This window comes from Procambarus clarkii, chromosome 50 (assembly GCF_040958095.1).
Source record: "Procambarus clarkii isolate CNS0578487 chromosome 50, FALCON_Pclarkii_2.0, whole genome shotgun sequence".
Taxonomy (NCBI): domain Eukaryota; kingdom Metazoa; phylum Arthropoda; class Malacostraca; order Decapoda; family Cambaridae; genus Procambarus; species Procambarus clarkii.
The window spans coordinates 25,174,171-25,198,246 of record NC_091199.1 but is presented as its reverse complement, the minus strand read 5'-3'; the positions used below and the strand labels follow the sequence as shown (position 1 = coordinate 25,198,246).

General features: G+C 49.9%; 1 protein-coding gene across 1 annotated transcript in view; it reads right to left on the bottom strand.

Moving 5' to 3' along the window:
* Positions 1-18,406, bottom strand: part of LOC123749803 (galactoside alpha-(1,2)-fucosyltransferase 1-like) — a 47,059-nt gene extending 28,653 nt beyond the window's left edge. Inside the window, exon 1 of the mRNA XM_069303733.1 lies at positions 18,269-18,406. Within this exon, the coding sequence (XP_069159834.1) occupies positions 18,269-18,406 (138 nt within the window). The remainder of the gene's footprint in view (positions 1-18,268) is intronic.
* Positions 18,407-24,076: the final 5,670 nt, after the last annotated feature.

Below are 24,076 nucleotides of genomic sequence, written 5' to 3'. Positions count from 1 at the left end.
TACCACCGCCACCCCACACTACCCCCTACCACCGCCACCCTACACTACCCCTACCACCGCTCACCCACACTACCCCCTACCATCGCCACCACACTACCCTACACCGCCACCCACACTACCCCTCTCACTCGCCACCCACACTACCCCCTACACCGCCACCCACACTACCCCCTACCATCCGCCACCCACACTACCCCCTACCATCGCCACCCACACTACCCCCTACCACCGCCACCCACACTATAACCCCCTACCAAACGGCGCCACCCACACTACCCCCTACCAACGCCACCCACACTACCCCCTACCATCGCCACCCACACTACCCCCTAACCATCGCCACCCACACCTACCCCATACCATCGCCACCCACACTACCCCCCTACCATCTCGCCACCCACACTACCCCGTACCATCGCCACCCACACTACCCCCTACCATCGCCACCCACACTACCCCCTACCATCGCCACCCACACTACCCCCTACCTCGCCACCCACACTAACCCCCTACCATCGCCACCCACACTACCCCCTACCATCGGCCACCCACACTACCCCCTACCATCGCCACCCACACTACCCCCTACCACCGCCACCCACACTACCCCCTACCACCGCCACCCACACTACCCCCTACCATCGCCACCCACACTACCCCCTACCATCGCCACCCACACTACCCCCTACCATCGCCACCCACACTACCCCTACCATCGCCACCCACACTACCCCCTACCATCGCCACCCACACTACCCCCTACCATCGCCACCCACACTACCCCCTACCATCCGCCACCCACACTACCCCCTACCATCGCCACCCACACTACCCCCTACCATCGCCACCCACACTACCCCCTACCATCGCCACCCACACTACCCCCTACCATCGCCACCCACACTACCCCCTACCATCGCCACCCACACTACCCCCTACCATCGCCACCCACACTACCCCCTACCATCGCCACCCACACTACCCCTACCATCGCCACCCACACTACCCCCTACCATCGCCACCCACACTACCCCTACCATCGCCACCCACACTACCCCCTACCATCGCCACCCACACTACCCCCTACCATCGCCACCCACACTACCCCCTACCATCGCCACCCACACTACCCCCTACCACCGCCACCCACACTACCCCCTACCATCCGCCACCCACACTACCCCCTACCATCGCCACCCACACTACCCCCTACCATCGCCACCCACACTACCCCCTACCATCCGCCACCCACACTACCCCCTACCATCGCCACCCACACTACCCCCTACCACCGCCACCCACACTACCCCCTACCATCGCCACCCACACTACCCCCTACCATCGCCACCCACACTACCCCCTACCATCGCCACCCACACTACCCCCTACCATCGCCACCCACACTACCCCCTACCATCGCCACCCACACTACCCCCTACCATCGCCACCCACACTACCCCCTACCACCGCCACCCACACTACCCCCTACCATCGCCACCCACACTACCCCCCTACCATCGCCACCCACACTACCCCCTACCATCGCCACCCACACTACCCCCTACCATCGCCACCCACACTACCCCCTACCATCGCCACCCACACTACCCCCTACCATCGCCACCCACACTACCCCCTACCATCGCCACCCACACTACCCCCTACCATCGCCACCCACACTACCCCCTACCATCGCCACCCACACTACCCCCTACCATCGCCACCCACACTACCCCCTACCATCGCCACCCACACTACCCCCTTACCATCGCCACCCACACTACCCCCTACCATCGCCACCCACACTACCCCCTACCATCGCCACCCACACTACCCCCTACCATCGCCACCCACACTACCCCCTACCATCGCCACCCACACTACCCCCTACCATCGCCACCCACACTACCCCCTACCATCGCCACCCACACTACCCCCTACCATCGCCACCCACACTACCCCCTACCATCGCCACCCACACTACCCCCTACCACCGTCACCCACACTACCCCCTACCACCGCCACCCACACTACCCCCTACCATCGCCACCCACACTACCCCCTACCATCGCCACCCACACTACCCCCTACCACCGCCACCCACACTACCCCCTACCACCGCCACCCACACTACCCCCTACCACCGCCACCCACACTACCCCCTACCATCGCCACCCACACTACCCCCTACCATCGCCACCCACACTACCCCCTACCATCGCCACCCACACTACCCCCTACCATCGCCACCCACACTACCCCCTACCATCGCCACCCACACTACCCCCTACCATCGCCACCCACACTACCCCCTACCATCGCCACCCACACTACCCCCTACCATCGCCACCCACACTACCCCCTACAATCGCCACCCACACTACCCCCTACCATCGCCACCCACACTACCCCCTACCTTCGCCACCCACACTACCCCCTACCATCGCCACCCACACTACCCCCTACCATCGCCACCCACACTACCCCCTACCATCGTCACCCACACTACCCCCTACCATCGCCACCCACACTACCCCCTACCACCGCCACCCACACTACCCCCTACCATCGCCACCCACACTACCCCCTACCACCGTCACCCACACTACCCCCTACCACCGCCACCCACACTACCCCCTACCATCGCCACCCACACGACACCCTACCATCGCCACCCACACTACCCCCTACCACCGCCACCCACACTACCCCCTACCACCGCCACCCACACTACCCCCTACCACCGCTCCCCACACTACCCCCTACCATCGCCACCCACACTACCCCCTACCATCGCCACCCACACTACCCCCTACCATCGCCACCCACACTACCCCCTACCATCGCCACCCACACTACCCCCTACCATCGCCACCCACACTACCCCCTACCATCGCCACCCACACTACCCCCTACCATCGCCACCCACACTACTTCCTACCACCACCTTGTAATCCACCATCCTACCACCGCCACCCACACCAACCCCTACCACCGCCACCCATACCAACACCTACCACCGCCACCCCCTACCACCGCCACCCACACCACACCCTACCATTGCCACCCACACCACCCCCTACCACCGCCACCCACACCACCCCCTACCATTGCCACCCACAACCCCCCTACCACAGCCACCTACACCACCCCGTACCATTGTCACCCAATCCACACCCTAACACCGCCACCCACACCGCCCTGTACAATCACCACCCACGCCACTTTGTATAATCACCACTCACACCACCTTGTACAATCACCACCCTGTACAATCACCACCCAGTACAATCACCACCCAATACAAGTGTAACACTGTAAAAGTGTTTGGTTTAGTTGTATTTAATATATACATATAGAACATGAGTCACAGACAGGGATTTGAGAAGGCACCAAGTTGTCGGCCGGAGTTTCACACCTCTAAGAGTTAATGACCACCAAGTGACCTGAGGTCAGTTCATGCAAATTTCACCTTACTTCTACTAATCTTATAATTGGAGCCTGGTAGCCTTCAAACATGCCGACGTTTAAGGAGTCGCTTGGTAGAGTGCCTGAGGCTTTCTACTTGTGGGCGGAGTTAGTTACTAGGTTCCCCAATATATACTCGGAGAGCGATCGATTCGAGAGCATTAACAGAGAAGAACAGCAGCCAGCAGAGCAGAGGAGACGGCCTAGCAGGGAGGCTGTCAGCCAGCAGGGCGGGACAGTCTCTGTCGACTACAGACCCCCCCCCCCTCTATCCAGCTATAGGCAGACACTTGGTAAGTTGAACATCAAGGTGACTTGGTCGTGTTTTACAAGTGTTGTGTGATGATCAGGGGCAGTCAGTTGTAGTGTTCTCAGATTCTTGGAGGATGACTCACTTTACATATATATATCTTGAACATTGCTTAAATTATGATACTTAGTATGTGAAATATAATTGAATTTATTATTTACATTGCCTTTAACTGTGTCCCCTAGAGTTGAGTTGAGGTGAGAAAGCCTCTGGGATTACTGGTTCCATGATTTTACTGAGTACATGATAAAGATGGGACATACTAATAATGATCTTGATAACATCTTTTGAGAATTTTGTGATACAGACAAGTTCCATTCCTTGTCTTGTATGTAATGATCATGAATGGATGGTGGCAGCATTTCGTCTTCTACTATCTACTCTTCTACTTCTGCCTATCTACACCTCTCCCTCCACCCCTCTCTAAACTCTCACTTTCAACTAATGACCCTCCTCGCTCCTCCCACCTCCCTACCTCTCACCCCAAACCCTCACTAATTACTTCACTATTCATTTCTTTCCTTTCGTTTTCTCTTACACGTTTGTGGCAGTGAAATGTATTCTAGAGTTCTCTCTAGAGTTTCGGGTAACTGATCAAGTTACGGTGCCTTGTAGTCTTAGCACCTAGGTAGTCAAATACCTAGGTTACAAGGTGTTGAACGACAGAGGTTGCCTTAGGAACTCTGGAGGGGCTCTAGAATAGTTTGCTAACTGAGGAAGGGATAACGGACTAGAGAGAGCTGTTTCCCCCGGCCTCGTTAGTTAACTGGGGGGGGGGGATAAGGGACAAGATAGAGCTATTTCCCCCACCCCCCGTTACAATGTTGGCAGCGGTGTTGAACAATGTTTATGGTAGTGTTCATTTAACATTGTTCAGTCCCACGTGTCTTTTGCCGCTCAGGCGCTATCAGGGAGATCTTGACAGGTGTTTAAATATTTGCGATTTAGCGAGTTTTTCAGGTTAGGAGATAGTGATTCTCTGGTGTTGTGGTTTAGTGATTTTGTGAGTTTTGTGGTGTTCAGGGAATGTTCACCAGAACTTGCGTGTGTAGTGATTACTGTTAGTGATAAGATTTGGTGATTTGGGAACTTAGCGGTTGTTGGTAGAGGAGGTCAGTTGAGTGTGGCAGGTGACCCCGCATGTCCCAGGGGGACACCCAGCCTCCGCTGGTTGCCAGGTCAGTTGGGGAGTGGCAGGTATAGTTCTTAAGTAGGTTTAAGTGGTGGTTCTGCTCAGATTATTGCGATCGACTGTGTTACTCCATTTGAACGCAATAATCCGAGGTGTACTGGTTATTGTACAGCATGCTAGGGGGAGGCTTAGTATGTCAGTAGACTTTACGTTGGGGACGCTTGACGTTAGATAGTCTGGTCACAGGGGTGGCAAAAGTTTGGAGTTGTTGACCCGCGGAGAAGCGAGGGAAACATTCTGGGTCACGTATGTGGCTGTAGGTTAAGGGTGGGAGTAACGGCTATTTAAGTACGTAAGATTAGGAACGGTACAGTTAAGTTTGGCTTGTGTTTTGTCTATTGGTATTAATATTTTTTGTGGAGATTGGTTTAGGTGACAAGTTAAAAGTGTGACAACCTTATTCTCTCTTCTCTAACTTTACTCTAGTACTGTCTTATGTTCCACCAAGTCAGTATCAATCAGAGTTAATTGGATTATTAAAATTTGAGTGTAGTCGTTGCCAGGAGGAGAGCATTATGACTGGACTGTGTAAACCCTATACAAACTACAGGGTCACACAACATTTTGCGAGCACGGTATTGTCGCCTTTCTGTTCATTCACAGGTTGGAGCCAGAAGAGAGGCAAGGTGCACATACAAAAGAAGGAGACGGCTGCTGTGTACCACACTCACGGGCGTTTATCACCACCACCACGACCAGCCCACTACCTGGAAGTCATGGCTTCACCACCACCACCACCCCAGGGGACCCCAAGATGCAGCCCTCTCAGTCGGTCAACATTGGTCTACCCAGTGGACCACAGGACGGACCAGTGGACCTCAAGACGGATGGACCCCCAGTGGACCCCAAGACGGATGGACCCCCAGTGGACCCCAGGTCGTTCTGCAGACGACCCCAGACGACCCAGTAAACATGGAAGAGGAACAACAACGACTCCAGTCTGTCCCACCAACATCGGTCTACCCAGGATGGACCCCAGGACGGACAGACTCCAATGGACTCCAGGTCGCTTGTCAAAGACCCATGGGAGGAGGCAGAGAGAAGAAAGAAGAGGAGATGATAAGACAAGCTGAGTGAGACACGATGCCTAGTGTCCCTTGCTGGTGTCAGCATCATTGCATGGAGCGTAATTGCAAGACAGGATCGTTTGCCTTAACTGGCCGCCCCTCCTGCAAGCATGTTGCTCTGTTGAGTGATTCTTCCTGTGTCGTGTGGACTTGATGTGGCTGTCAGAAGTGGCTCTCTGAAGGAGGCGTGCTGGAGCAACAGGGAGGAGAAAAGTAGGATGGGATTTCTACTGTGGCAACTATTTGGAGGTCTCGAACCTTGTAGTCCCTTTAGCTGTGAAAAACCCCAATATACGTCTCTCATGGTGACTGACGTAGGGCCAATTACAGATCAGCTGGGATAACCGAATTCCACGGTCCTGTGCGCAATTCAAGTAGTAACGGCTTCCTGGTTGACCAATGGTTGTTGTGCGTTAACGACGGAGAAGCGATGGAGGCAGTTGTCTATCTACATTGTCTGGATTATCTACAAGACCAAGCAGTGACGTCGCCCAGCCAGAGACAATGGACGTCTGTCTACATATTGTTACGGTGCCCTCTCCTATTTCTTTCGTTTGCCGGCTTAAAGAGTCATATCAGCTCTCCCTACTGATTCTCTGAGGTCCAGGGAGTCTAATGATGTATGTGGCGACCAGACCGGCTGCCATTTAATGGAAGGAGGTTATATTATAAGTTGTAAATAAAGGAAAATTGGCGCCCTGTTATAAATGAAACAGTATCCCCTACGGCAGATGTGACCTTGTGGAAGGGACACTATGCCGATCGCGGATTGGCCGACGTAGGTCGCGGGCGACAAATCAGGGCCCGCCATGACGTCACCGAGTGCCCCGGGCGGCGCCAACGTCAGAGTTGTACTGACCGTGGAAGCGACAGGACGCGCCTCGGTCTGCTCTCAGGGATTGGAGGCTCTGCAAGCCTTGTTCAGTGGATTGAGCTGGCCTGCGCAGCCTACCACCGTTATTGGAGACCCTGCGCTTCTGGGAAGCAAAAGAGGAACCAAGTTCAGTGAGCAGAGAAGTGCCCAAACTTGGAAAATAGTCGGCGACGACGCTGGGCGGCGCCGCTGGCTGGACGTTGAGGTCTGGAAGGTGGGCGAGCAAGCTAGCTGTGACTGGGGTCACATCCACTGAGAATCTTGGAAGGACGACACAGTGCCTAGGACAAGGAGCGACGCCCTGTGGGAGAGGCGAGTGTGGGGAAAAATAGTGATTAGCTCAGCGCCCATCGATGAACCAGGATTGGGGCAGCTGAATCTCAGGGATTGGAACGGCGACGACGCGAAGGCTTCACGACACCTGAGGACCTGTGGAACGCCCTGGATCGTCGAGGATCGACCCAAGGAAGCGTGGGAACCTCACACCATCGAGGGACAGGCGTCGTGAGCCAGGAGTGTAAGGTAGATCATTTTCCCTCCCATTACCCCTTGTATGAGTAGGCTAGTTAGGCCACAATATTTACTTGTGTATGTGGCAGCAAGACTTTATTACTTTAATAGTAGAATAGGCTGCAAGGCAGCTTGTGTCCAGGACTGTCAGAGAGGACAGTGTGTATGGATGGCAGGACAGTGAAGAAGAGGTGCCGACGTGGTGAAGAGGCCCTCCTGTGAGAGTGTGAGACTCCTGTCTTCCTGCCCAGTTGAAGGAGAGTTGGAGGTCGTGGAAGAAGAGGCTGACGATCTCCAGACTCATCATCCATATTCCATATTCATGTATTACTTGTGATTGTGTGTGTGTGTTCATGTAATTTGCGTCAGTAAATCCACACATTTTATTACTGTGTTTGAGTGTGCCTCCATTTGTGATATTTCTCTATGAGCATACATTTCTGGCTACAAATAATATATAATACACCCACTGAACTGCATTGCTGGGATGCAGATATAATAACCCAGCTGGCGACCTTGCTAAGAGGAAGATAGAGAAGACAGGCGGGAAAGGAGTTCCTGCAACCTTTTTTTGTCTGGCAGGCAAGACTCAGGGAGGTTATGGTTATAGGTAAGCCTGAGTCTTCCTTCACTCCCCCACGGGTCTAGGCCGGAACTGTTAACAGCAGTTTCCCCGTGGTTGACTGAAGGGCTTCCAGGGTGAATCAGTGGCACCCCTTTGTGGTGGAAGCAAAGACCTGCGGAGGTGGGCATTGTTGGTCCTATCTTGTGTGACCAAGGAGACTCCGGTGAATCCAGGGAGTCGGAGGGGCTGAGTATTTGGGCCCTTTGAGCCCCTAGCAGCCGAGTGTTAGCAGAGCCCCGGACCGCCCACCCCCACGTGACAATATTTAATTTTTAGAGTAAGATGATGTATATTTGTTTAGCTAGGATGTATTTTTTTTTTTCGTTAATAAAGTTGTTGCACACAGCTAGCTTGCTTTAGCAGTGATGCAAAAACGTTATTTCGGGGAGAAGGGGAGATGTAACACTGTAAAAGTGGTTGGTTTAGTTGTATTTAATACATACATAGAGTACATGAGTCACAGACAGGGATTTGAGAAGGCGCCAAGTTGTCGGCCGGAGTTTCACACCTCTAAGAGTTAATGACCACCAAGTGACCTGAGGTCAGATCATGCGAATTTCACCTTACTTCTACTAATCTTATAATTGGAGCCTGGTAGCCTTCAAACATGCCGACGTTTAAGGAGTGGCTTGGTAGAGTGCCTGAGGCTATCTACTTGTGGGCGGAGTTAGTTACTAGGTTCCCCAATATATACTCGGAGTGCGATCGATTCGAGAGCATTAACAGAGAAGAACAGCAGCCAGCAGAGCAGAGGAGACGGCCTAGCAGGGAGGCTGTCGGCCGGCAGGGCGGGACAGTACATACCCCCCCCCCCCCTCTATCCAGCTATAGGCAGACACTTGGTGAGTTGAACATTAAGGTGACTTGGTCGTGTTTTACAAGTATTGTGTGATGATCAGGGGCAGTCAGTTGTAGTGTTCTCAGATTCTTGGAGGATGACTCACTTTACATATACATATCTTGAACATTGCTTAAATTATGATACTTAGTATGTGAAATATAATTGAATTTATTATTTACATTGCCTTTAACTGTGTCCCCTAGAGTTGAGTTGAGGTGAGAAAGCCTCTGGGATTACTGGTTCCATGATTTTACTGAGTACATGATAAAGATGGGACATACTAATAATGATCTTGATAACATCTTTTGAGAATTTTGTGATACAGACAAGTTCCATTCCTTGTCTTGTATGTAATGATCATGAATGAATGGTGGCAGCATTTCGTCTTCTACTATCTACTCTTCTACTTCTACTATCTACTCTTCTACTTCTACCTATCTACACCTCTCCCTCCACCCCTCTCTAAACTCTCACTTTCAACAAATGACCCTCCTCGCTCCTCCCACCTCCCTACCTCTCACCCCAAACCCTCACTAATTCACTATTCATTTCTTTCCTTTCGTTTTCTCTTATACGTTTGTGGCAGTGAAATGTATTCTAGAGTTCTCTCTAGAGTTTCGGGTAACTGATCAAGTTACGGCGCCTTGTAGTCTTAGCACCTAGGTAGTCAAATACCTAGGTTACAAGGTGTTGAACGAGAGAGGTTGCCTTAGGAACTCTGGAGGGGCTCTAGAATAGTTGGCTAACTGAGGACGGAATAACGGACTAGAGAGAGCTGTTTCCCCCGGCCTCGTTAGTTAACTGGGGGTGGAATAATGGACAAGATAGAGCTATTTCCCCCACCCCCCGTTACACAAGCACCACCCCTCACCACCCAGTACAATCACCACCCACACCACCCAATACAATCACCATGCACACCACCCTGTACAATCACCACCCAGTACAATCACCACCCAGTACAATCACCACCCACACCACCCTGTACAATCACCACCCACACCACCCAGTACAATCACCACCCACACCACCCTGTACAATCACTAGTCAGTACAATCACCACCCTCAGCATCCTGTACTAACACCACCCTCACCACCCTGTACAATCAGCACCCAATACAATCACCACCCACACCACCCTGTACAATGACCACCCAGAACAATCACCACCCAGTACAATCACCACCAACACCACACAGTACAATCACCACCCACACCACCCTGTACAATCACCACCCAGTACAATAACCACACAGATCAATCACCACTCAGGACAATCACCACCCACACCACCCAGAACAATCACCACCCACACCACCCAGTACAATCACCACCCACACCACCCAGTACAATAACCACCCAGAACAATAACCACCCACACCACCCTGTACAATCACCACCCAGTACAATCACCACCCAGTACAATAACCACACAGAACAATCACCACCCACACCACCCTGTACAATCACCACCCACACCACCCAGTACAATAACCACACAGAACAATCACCACTCAGAACAATCACCACCCACACCACCCAGAACAATCACCACCCACACCACCCAGTACAATCACCACCCACACCACCCAGTACAATAACCACACAGAACAATCACCACCCACACCACCCTGTACAATCACCACCCACACCACCCAGTACAATCACCACCCAGTACAATAACCACACAGAACAATCACCACCCACACCACCTTGTACAATCACCACCCAGTACAATAACTACACAGAACAATCACCACCCACACCACCCAGAACAATCACCACCCACACCACCCAGTACAATAACTACACAGAACAATCACCACCCACACCACCCAGAACAATCACCACCCACACCACCCAGTACAATCACCACCCAGTACAATAACCACCCAGAACAATCACCACCCACACCACCCAGAACAATCACCACCCACACCACCCAGTACAATCACCACCCACACCACCCAGTACAATAACCACCCAGAACAATCACCACCCACACCACCCTGTACAATCAGCACCCACACCACCCTGTACAATCACCACACAGAACAATCACCACCCACACCACCCTGTACAATCACCACCCAGTACAATAACCACACAGAACAATCACCACCCACACCACCCTGTACAATCACCACCCACACCACCCAGTACAATAACCACACAGAACAATCACCACCCACACCACCCTGTACAATCACCACCCACACCACCCTGTACAATCACCACCCACACCACCCAGTACAATAACCACACAGAACAATCACCACCCACACCACCCAGAACAATCACCACCCACACCACCCTGTACAACCACCACCCACACCACCCTGTACCACCAGGCTCAGTGAGGACACAGGATATTTGCGGATATATAACCGTCACGTCCTTCCGCAATGACATATGTTGGTTTATTTGTTTACGTTCATGTATTTATATGTACATATGTTCCAAATTATATTACAAGAAAGCAAGGTAAAAGAGTTATTACACAGTATAAAATGTTTATGTTGGGATTTAAATGAAAAAATAGGTACATAAAAATGGCAGCGAAGCATACGAAGACAGTTACCGGCAGGTCCCACCCTGCCTCTCCTCACCCTCCTCTGTTGGGTAAGATAACTGAACAACACCCCCCTCCCCCACACACACACACCACCACATCCACACTTCCACCACTACCATGTCACCACAACCACCACTACTACATAACCACACTCACCACTACTACTACCATACCACCACAACCACACTCATCACCACTACTACCACACCACCACAACCACACTCACCACCACTAATACCACTACCTACACACCACAACCACACACACCACAATTACCACACAATCACTACCACCACTACCACACTACCACTATCATACCACCACTACCACACCACGACTACCACCGCTACCACACCAACCACACTCACCACCACTACTACCACTTGAACACACACCACAACTACACACACCACAACAATACACTCACTATCACTACCACACCACCAGTACCACCACTACCACACCACCGCTGCCATTACTAGACCATAACTACCACACCACCGCAGCCATTACCAGACCATAACTACCACACCACCACTGCCATGCACTACCACCACAACCATGCACTACCACACCACCGCTACTTTGACACCATCATTACCACACCACTACCAACACTTATACACCACGACCACTACAATACTACCACAACCACCACCGCCAAACCAACACTACTACCACACCACTACCATCACTATTACACCACCACTACTACACCACCACTATCACACTACCAATACCATCACTACACCATTACCACTACCACACTACCACACCACCTCTACCACACCCCCACTACGACACTACCACTACCACCACGACAATACCACCACTATCACACTAGCAATACCAACACTACCACAGCACTACCACACCACCACACAACAACTACCACACCACCAATACCATGCAACCACTATCACCACTACAACACCACCACTACCAATCTACCACTACCATACCCCTCACACCACTAGTACACCACTACTACCACACCACAACTAGTACACCACTACTACCACACCACCACTAGTACAACAATACTACCACACCATATCTAGTGCACCACTACTACCACACCACAACTACCACACCACCACTAGTACACCACTACTACCACACCACCACTAGTACACCACCACTAGTACACCACTACTACCACACCACAACTAGTACCCCACTACTACCACACCACCACTAGTACACCACTACAACCACACCACTACTACCACACCAACACTAGTACACCACAACTACCACACCACTACTACCACACCACAACTAGTACACCACTACTACCACACCACTACTACCACACCACAACTAGTACACCACTACTACCACACCACAACTAGTACCCCACTACTATCACACCACTACTACCACACCACCACTAGTACACCACTACTACCACACCACTACTACCACACCACCACTAGTACACCACTACAACTACACCACTACTACCACACCACAACTAGTACACCACTACTACCACACCACTACTACCACACCACCACTAGTACACCACTACAACCACACCACTACTACCACACCACCACTAGTACACCACAACTACCACACCACTACTACCACACCACAACTAGTACACCATTACTACCACACCACTACTACCACACCACAACTAGTACCCCACTACTACCACACCACCACTACCACACCACTACTACCACACCACAACTAGTACACCACTACTACCACACCACAACTACCACACCACTACTACCACACCACTACTACCACACCACTACTACCACACCACCACTAGTACACCACCACTAGTACACCACTACAACCACACCACTACTACCACACCACCACTAGTACACCACAACTACCACACCACCACTAGTACACCACAACTACCACACCACTACTACCACACCACAACTAGTACCCCACTACTACCACACCACCACTACCACACCACTACCACACCACTACTACCACACCACTACTACCACACCACAACTAGTACACCACTACTACCACACCACTACTACCACACCACAACTAGTACCCCACTACTACCACACCACCACTAGTACACCACTACTACCACACCACCACTACCACACCACTACTACCACACCACCACTAGTACACCACTACTACCACACCACTACTATCACACCACAACTAGTACCCCACTACTACCACACCACCACTAGTACACCACTACTACCACACCACTACTACCACACCACCACTAGTACACCACTACAACCACACCACTACTACCACACCACAACTAGTACACCACTACTACCACACCACTACAACCACACCACTACTACCACACCACAACTAGTACACCACTACTACCACACCACTACTACCACACCACTACTACCACACCACTACAACCACACCACTACTACCACACCGCAACTAGTACCCCACTACTACCACACCACTACTACCACACCACTACAACCACACCACTACTACCACACCACCACTAGTACACCACTACTACCACACCACAACTAGTACCCCACTACTACCACACCACAACTAGTACCCCACTACTACCACACCACTACTACCACACCACCACTAGTACACCACTACAACCACACCACTACTACTACACCACAACTAGTACACCACCACTAGTACACCACTACTACCACACCACTACTACCACACCACAACTAGTACACCACTACTACCACACCACCACTAGTACACCACTACTACCACACCACTACTACCACACCACAACTAGTACCCCACTACTACCACACCACTACAACCACACCACTACTACCACACCACCACTAGTACACCACTACTACCACACCACAACTAGTACCCCACTACTACCACACCACTACAACCACACCACTACTACCACACCACCACTAGTACACCACTACTACCACACCACAACTAGTACCCCACTACTTACACACCACTACTACCACACCACCACTAGTACACCACTACAACCACACCACTACTACCACACCACAACTAGTACACCACCACTAGTACACCACTACTACCACACCACTACTACCACACCACAACTAGTACACCACTACTACCACACCACCACTAGTACACCACTACAACCACACCACTACTACCACACCACAACTAGTACACCACTACTACCACACCGCAACTAGTACCCCACTACTACCACACCACTACAACCACACCACTACTACCACACCACAACTAGTACACCACTACTACCACACCACAACTAGTACACCACTACTACCACACCACTACAACCACACCACTACTACCACACCACAGCTAGTACACCACTACTACCACACCGCAACTAGTACCCCACTACTACCACACCACTACTACCACACCACAACTAGTACACCACTACTACCACACCACCACTAGTACACCACTACAACCACACCACTACTACCACACCACAACTAGTACCCCACTACAACCACACCACTACTACCACACCACCACTAGTACACCACTACTACCACACCACAACTAGTACACCACTACTACCACACCACCACTAGTACACCACTACTACCACACCACCACTAGTACACCACTACTACCACACCACCACTAGTACACCACTACTACCACACCACAACTAGTACACCACTACTACCATACCACCACTAGTACACCACTACTACCACACCACAACTAGTACACCACTACTACCACACCACTACTACCACACCACAACTAGTACACCACTACTACCACACCACCACTAGTACACCACTACTACCACACCACAACTAGTACACCACCACTAGTACACCACTACTACCACACCACTACTACCACACCACTACTACCACACCACTACTACCACACCACAACTAGTACACCACTACTACCACACCACAACTAGTACCCCACTACTACCACACCACTACTACCACACCACCACTAGTACACCACCACTAGTACACCACTACTACCACACCACTACTACCACACCACAACTAGTACACCACTACAACCACACCACTACTACCACACCACAACTAGTACACCACTACTAGTACACCACTACTACCACACCACTACTACCACACCACAACTAGTACACCACCACTAGTACACCACTACTAGTACACCACTACTACCACACCACTACTACCACACCACAACTAGTACACCACTACTACCACACCACAACTAGTACCCCACTACTACCACACCACTACTACCACACCACCACTTGTACACCACCACTAGTACACCACTACTACCACACCACTACTACCACACCACAACTAGTACACCACTACTACCACACCACAACTAGTACCCCACTACTACCACACCACCACTAGTACACCACTACTACCACACCACCACTCGTACACCACTACAACCACACCACAACTAGTACACCACTACTACCACACCACTACTACCACACCACCACTAGTACACCACCACTACCACACCACAACTAGTACACCACTACTACCACACCACAACTAGTACACCACTACTACCACACCACCACTAGTACACCAATACTACCACACCATATCCAGTGCACCACTACTACCACACCACAACTAGTACCCCACTACTACCACACCACACTAACATGTACACTTCAACCACGAACACCATCACTCATTACCTCCACCACTCGCTACTGACACCAACCACAATAACCAGCCACAACTACAACCAACCTCAACCCACCAAAAACTACCACCACCATCATGGATTCTCCATCGAGTGCAAAAATGAATAAAAATGATGAAACAACCTTTATTATGATCCTGTTTTATTTTACTAAATGTAGAAACCTATTTTTATATTTCTACATACATATATATATATATATATATATATATATATATATATATATATATATATATATATATATATATATATATATATATATATATATAGAATCGTAGCGTCACGAAGACCAGTGTGTATAGTGTGTTATTTACTCTGGTTATTGCAACGTGTGGGCTCATGTTGTATGTGGTAACTAGAGCACTGTTGGTCATTGCAACAGGACAGTAAAGAGTTGTGCCGAGTTCTAATATATTTGAATTAGAGCACAGGCCGTGTGTGGTTATTGCAAGGGGTTGTAATTGTTGGTGATTTTTGCTAGTGCTGATCAATCACCGTGTGTTATTGCAGTCAGTAAGTTATTGTGGGGCCGTGTTCTAGTGGGTTAGAGCACTGAGCGTTATTTACTGGTGTTCTGCAGTTTAGTAATTGCAACTGGATTGTAACGTAAATCATGGTGATTTGTTATCGTGATTTATAATTGTCGTGGGTGAAACACTGGCGTTGAGTCGAGTACTTGCGTTATATTCTCCTGTGTATCTGGTGGACATCGAAGTCCAGTATTCAGTGAGGTGATTGCAAGGCAATTAATGTAACGTAACCAAGGGAACACCCATTGCTTATAGAGAAATTGTTCTTTAACAACTTGAGTAACGTAAGACACGTTTGGGTTAATTATTTCCTAGGAACAGCTGTTAGCCTCAGGGAGCCAAGCCATAAGCCAAAGAAGAATTTGAGTATTGTCTATAGTAATTATCGGACAGTGGGGCAGGTAATTTTTTTTATTGATATAAAAGTCCAAAGTACAAACCTCAGAACAAGGAGAGAACATAAAAAAATAATACAAAATCGGCATAAGACATAACACATGGCACAGGAAAATGACAAAATACATCATGTAAAAGGGAAAAGGTATATCAACAAAAGAGGAACATAATGAAAAATACCTCTATAACTTAAAGGGGTGGAAAGCAAAATACAATTCCGGGCACCCCAAACCTCACACTAAGGAGCACAGTAAAACATAAATGGCAAGCGCCAGAGACATAGGAGCAATAAGCACTCACACCATAAGTAATATAAAAAACCATAAATAATACATTATGTACAGAACAAATGAAGAAGCCCACGCAGGGGCCAGGAAAAAAAAGCACCCACACACAACCACACCAAACCACCCCGAAGGAAAAGGGAAGAACAAACACACAAGCACAGGAGCAGCCTCAACAAGGCATGAATAACATAACAGAAAACAAAACCACACAGGGAACTGAAAACACATAAAAACAAAAAGCACAAAAACACGGAAACGATCAAAAGGCCGGAAGGACACAAGTACAGAAAATAAATGATCAGCACACGAAGCACAGCACTACAGTAGCACAACCAGCCACACCTAAGACACACATATCTGCAAGCACAAAACCGCACCCAACCACACAGCCAATCACACAGAAAAACACCAACACCCAAACACACACGCAAGCCCAAAAACAAAAAAAAACGGAAAACGCTGGAACCGGAAAACACATCCCTCCCCCCGACTCAAGCACACACATGCAATCCCACCCCCACACCCACGCACCCAAGCGCGGGCAACACCACAACACACAATAGTCAAACAGGAGGATATTTCTCAGGGAACTGCCTCACTGGATACCTCTGCGTATAAGCCTCCCATAACAAATACTCCTTTTCCGTAGGGGCACGCCCCTCATGAGATCGCGGGCGCTCCATATACTCGAGGATCACCACATCCTGCGGAAGTGTTCGCCTCCAACCATAGGACACCGAAGACGAAGAACCCGACACGGGAGGCAGGGACACAGCCGCCGAGGAAACAGGAGATACTGGAACAGGCGCGGAGGCCGCCCATCGGGCCGCACACTAGGGCGCGCATTTCGTTCCACGCCAGGCACCACACCGAGCCCCGCGGAGGATGGCTCCGCAGGCGCCCCAGGGCCCCTGCCAACAGGAACAGGAGCAGAGTCCCCCTATCGCACATCCTTCGTCAACACCACGACGAGGTCGCGGTTACCAGGGACATCCGCCCACTGAGAAGAGCCACCAGCAGGGGGCACAGCATCCAACACAGAAGGCACTACAGGAGGTAGCACAACGTCGCCCACAGCATCATCCATTGCGTCAGGCTCCTCTGCCTACGTCCGGCGAGGTGACACATCCCAAGCTGAACGACGGCGTTTAGAAATAGGCCGCAGATCGTCGAAACTTTCACTTCTTGCAAGCAGTGTCCCAGAAGAACCATCGGCAGGCGGCCCCAAAGCCGGAGCAGCACGATCACGCAGAATGGCAGCCTCATCAACGCGGGGCAGAAAGCCACTACCATTCAAGGAGACCGGATTCGGAGAGGGAAGAGACACAACATGCAGAAGGGTAGACTCCAGCACATGTGAGGTATCCAGCGAGGGCGACGGAACCGGTAGAGGAGAAGAGGCACGTGATAATGAGAAAACTACCAGAGGCGACGAGGCAAAGGGCGGGGGCGGAGTCACACACACACCACCACCCCGACAGCCCCGGGAAGCACAAGTCCTTCTGTAGGCGATGCAGGCACCACCCCTACAGCAGCATCCAATGCCACCACGGAAGCAACCGGATGCGGATGCACCTCTGCATCCACCGAACGGCGAAAGTCTGAAGCAGGTGCCCCTAGGTCCTCAGGGCTTACCGGCGGGGCAGACAGATCAGGGCCAGACAGAGCGACAGCTGGAACCGCCCCAGGAACCACACCAGGCACATTCACAGAGCGAGGATCCACCGGGGAATCCCCATGCACAGACAAGCGGGGAAAGTCATCCTCCGGGAAAACGGAAGGGGCCTCAGCACGAGGAGCGTCGCAGCTGGCTGTCACGTGGCCCTCAGCACTACACCGAAAACAGGTGCGTGTTTGACCCTGATAAAATACCTGCTAAAAGAGCCCATGAAACGAAACCCTGGAAGGAATAGGGCTCGCGACCCGGGAAGGTCACCGGCACTCCGTGAACACTCACAAAAGTCAAGGGCCCCCAGGGATCCGAGATCTCCACAGTCACAGCCGAAGCAGGAAGAGGAAGCGAGCGTGCATCCCAGCGTGCCACAAACTCCTGGTAAAGAAACGACGTGGCAAAGGACACCGCCACACGGGTAGGCAATATCTTTTCTAGCCCCAGGAGATCAGAGACGTTGACACGGAGCACGTCCAGGAGAGTAATCTCCACAATGGGCCAGTCCACTGCACCAGAAAATTCCAGCCGTACAGTATCCACCCGTCGAACATGGCTACCACCGGCTACCTGTATACTGGCAGCCGGGGCCCAGGCTAGCGGGCGCACCACACCAACAACCAACCACCACGCAGCAACGGCTAACGACGACTGGCTGCTCTAGCCTGACGTCCGCACCCTCATGGGGCACGTAATTGACAGGTTCCAGGAAGTCAAAGTAATTAACTTCGATCTGTGTTGATCGACTCACACGAGGGCTCCATTGTTCCATTAACGTAACGTTGTTATTGATCTGTCAGAGAACAGGTAACATGACTGACTCGTGGGAAGAGTAACGTCATTGTAAAATAACGTAAACGTGGTGATTAATTATCGTTACTAGCCACCTGAATTGGTCTCAGTATGGAAGGCTCAAACGGAATTCATGCCTTTAATGTAAATTGCTGAGCCAGTGGTACGTATTTGTACGAGGTTACGTATTTGTATTAATTAATTATTGATCTTCGGGAAAGTAATTAATTACTTAAGGGTAATCACGAGTGATTGCCGTTCTCTTAGCACTTTGGACATTGTAATTGGAGTATACTATCGTTGGGTGATAGTAACCGATAACGTAACTAGTAGAGACTAATCAGCTGTCTGGAAGTACAGGAATTAATGTGGATTACTCACTAAATGCTCGACTGGTAGAGTGTTGTGTAATTTCCGAGTTACTAGTGACAGTTGTACAAGTTTGATTTGTCTGTGAGAAGACAAGATTAAATTAACATAAATGTTACTTTGATATTAATGTAATCAATTTGTTAGTGATTGTTGATCGTCCGAGGGACGAAGTGTTAACGTAAAGATTTAATTGAGGAGGGTTGCTGGAGTTGCCAGTAACCCCATAGTCATTGTCATGTTATTGATAGGCTACTAGTTTGATTGCATTGTAACTGTCATTGCAGAAGTGAGCTGCAAGAAGCGTAGAGTACTGATAGGAGGTTGTTGGAGGCTTGTCTCTTAGCCTACTGTGTCATTGTTGCAATAGTGATTATAGATTAGGATATCTTGCTTGCTTGATTGATTCCTCTGTGTTCACACCGCATGTTTGGGTTAGTTCATTATGCAGCCTCGGGCTGGTGTCTAGCTGTCAGTGAAAGTGTCACAGGAAGGATTTTGAGTAACGTCATTGATATTTCTTACAATGTTGTAGTAGTTAGTACTTTATTGAATAAATTGTGTTGTTATGTTGAACACTGTCTTTTCGTTACATCCCACACATTTTATTGCACTACTAAGTTCTGCCAATCGATTATTAAATTGAGACTGCTTCTTGTGTTTAGATCTGAATATATAGCACTACAAAACAAGAAACTTTTTTGTGAGAGCGCATGACCTACTCGTTAGATTCGTTCCTGTGATTCGCGAAGGTCAACGGCCTAATTGAAGGGGATTTCAACTTTTTGAGGTCTTGGCATTTACTCTCGCCTAGTCAATTGTTCTTATATAGTCCCTGAGTGAGGAATGAGCTGCTTACTACACTGGTGTGTTAGCTAAGCAAGCCCTTCCTCAGGCGACACATCTAGACTTTCAAGTAAAGTCGACGGATGTATATATCACGATAGGAATAAGGTTAAAGGAGTTAAGGAAAATTTTTTAAAGAAATTATCCAAAATTCAAAACCATTTCTTAAATCCCAAAATCTCGAAACTCTCAGACCGGATACGAGGTTTTCTCGTTATTTAGAGGTAGCGGCAGCTGAGGTAGGTAGGGATAGCTCTGATTACGAGTGCAAACGTAGCTGTCTCTTTGTGCTTCCTCACGAGAGCAATGCTGATTCAACAAGGGCCGCCTTCTCCTTCTCGGTCTGGTGACGCCACCAGAACCGGTTCAATTTCTGAACATTTACGGATGAAGGTAGAGAGGCGCATTTATATATAACAATTTATTTTATCCAATCACAGAGAACAGTTTTTTATTGTTTTTAATGCTGCACTGGAGATTTTTAGTGACTAATTTACATTGGATGTAGATAGTTTAATGACGTGGAAATAATATATCCCATGTTTAAAGGAAAATTCCACTGTAATCTCGTTTTCTTTGAACAATTTATTAAATTCATTTGTGTTAATATGGGTTAATGGATTACTACAAGAACAGCAACGCTATTAGTTGCATATTGTAACTAAGATTATTAGAGGAAGTCGGTTTTTCCCGACAGTTGTATCTTAGGGGTGGTATGAGGGTGGCGAGGGTAAAAAAATATACTTTTCCTTTACTGTTGGTATAAATATCTCTCTTTGACCTCCATGCATATCCATATGACCAGGTCCATCATATCTTGGGCTGTTATTCCTCTAATTTCTTCCTTCCACTGCACTTCTCCCAGATCCATGGTTGGTACTGGTACTCACAAATAGGTGAGTACACTCCACAACACACACTACCACACACACTACCTCACACACAAAACTCCACACACACTACCATACACACCACCACACACCTCACCACACTGCCACACACACAATCACCATACTTCCACACTACCCTACACACACACTACCACACTACTGCACCACACTACTGCACCACACTACCACACATACCACCACACCACACCACACTACCACACACACACACACTAAACACCATACTACCACACACACACACACACACACACACACACACACACACACACACACACACACACACACACACACTAAACACCATACTACCACACACACACACACACACACACACACTAAACACCATACTACCACACACACACACACACTAAACACCATACTATCACACACCACATTACCACACATACTACCACACTACCAGACACACTAAACACCACACCACCACCACAACTACACCACAACACCTTATTACCTCAACAAACCACTACTACACCACTATTACCATACCACACAACCACACCACTATTACCATACCACACAACCACACCACTTCAACCATTAACCACCACTGCAACCAAACATGACCATCAACCTCCATTACTACAACCCTCAACTTCTACTGCTACCAACCACAGCCACCAATGCCATCAACCACCAACCACAACAACATCAATCACCACAGCCTCCAACCACCACTAGCACTAACCACCTCATACCACAACCATCAACCACAACCACCACTAGGACCAACCCCAACCACCACTACGACCTAGCACAACTATCTCCACTACAACAAACCTCAACCATCCATCAACCAACACCTCCAATTCCACCTACACCACCGTCTCCTCCACTACACCTACACCACCGTCTCCTCCACTACACCTACACCACCGTCTCCTCCACTACACCTACACCACCGTCTCCTCCACTACACCTACACCACCGTCTCCTCCACTACACCTATACCACCGTCTCCTCCACTACACCTACACCACCGTCTCCTCCACTACACCTACACCACCGTCTCCTCCACTACACCTACACCACCGTCTCCTCCACTACACCTACACCACCGTCTCCTCCACTACACCTATACCACCGTCTCCTCCACTACACCTACACCACCGTTTCCTCCACTACAACTATACCACCGTCTCCTCCACTACACCTACACCACCGTCTCCTCCACTACACCTATACCACCGTCTCCTCCACTACACCTACACCACCGTTTCCTCCACTACACCTACACCACCGTCTCCTCCACTACACCTACACCACCGTCTCCTCCACTACACCTATACCACCGTCTCCTCCACTACACCTACACCACCGTCTCCTCCACTACACCTACACCACCGTCTCCTCCACTACACCTACACCACCGTCTCCTCCACTACACCTACACCACCGTCTCCTCCACTACACCTATACCACCGTCTCCTCCACTACACCTACACAACCGTCTCCTCCACTACACCTACACCACCGTCTCCTCCACTACACCTACACCACCGTCTCCTCCACTACACCTACACCACCGTCTCCTCCACTACACCTACACCACCGTCTCCTCCACTACACCACCACCACCTGCAGCACCACTACCACCTCCTCCTTCCTTTCTTTCTTATTCTTCCTCCTTTTTTCCTCCTTCCTTTTTTCCTCCACCTTCCTTTTCTTCCTCCTTTATCCTTCTTCTCCCGCCTCCTTATTTATTCTTCCTCCTTCCTTTGTCTTCCTCCTTCCTTATTCTTCCTCCTTCCTTTGTCTTCCTCCTTCCTTATTCTTCCTCCTCCTTCCATATCTTCTTCCTCCTTCTTTAATTCTTCTCCTTCCGTCATTCTTTATTCTTCCTAACCCGTTCTTATTCTTCCTAACCCTTTCATATTCTTCAACCACCAAGAACCACTAACAACAACCTACAACCACTACCACAATCAACAACCAACAACCACTATCACTATCAACAACCAACAACCACTACTACCAACACATCAACAACCAACAACCACTACCATCAAAAACCACTACCACTATCAGCAACCACTACTACCAACAATCACTACCACAATCTCCGTAGTGTAGTGTTAAGTAGTGGTAAGTTCAGTCTCCGTGGTGTAGTGGTAAGACACTCGCCTGGCGTTCCGCGTGCGCTGTCATGGGTTCGTAT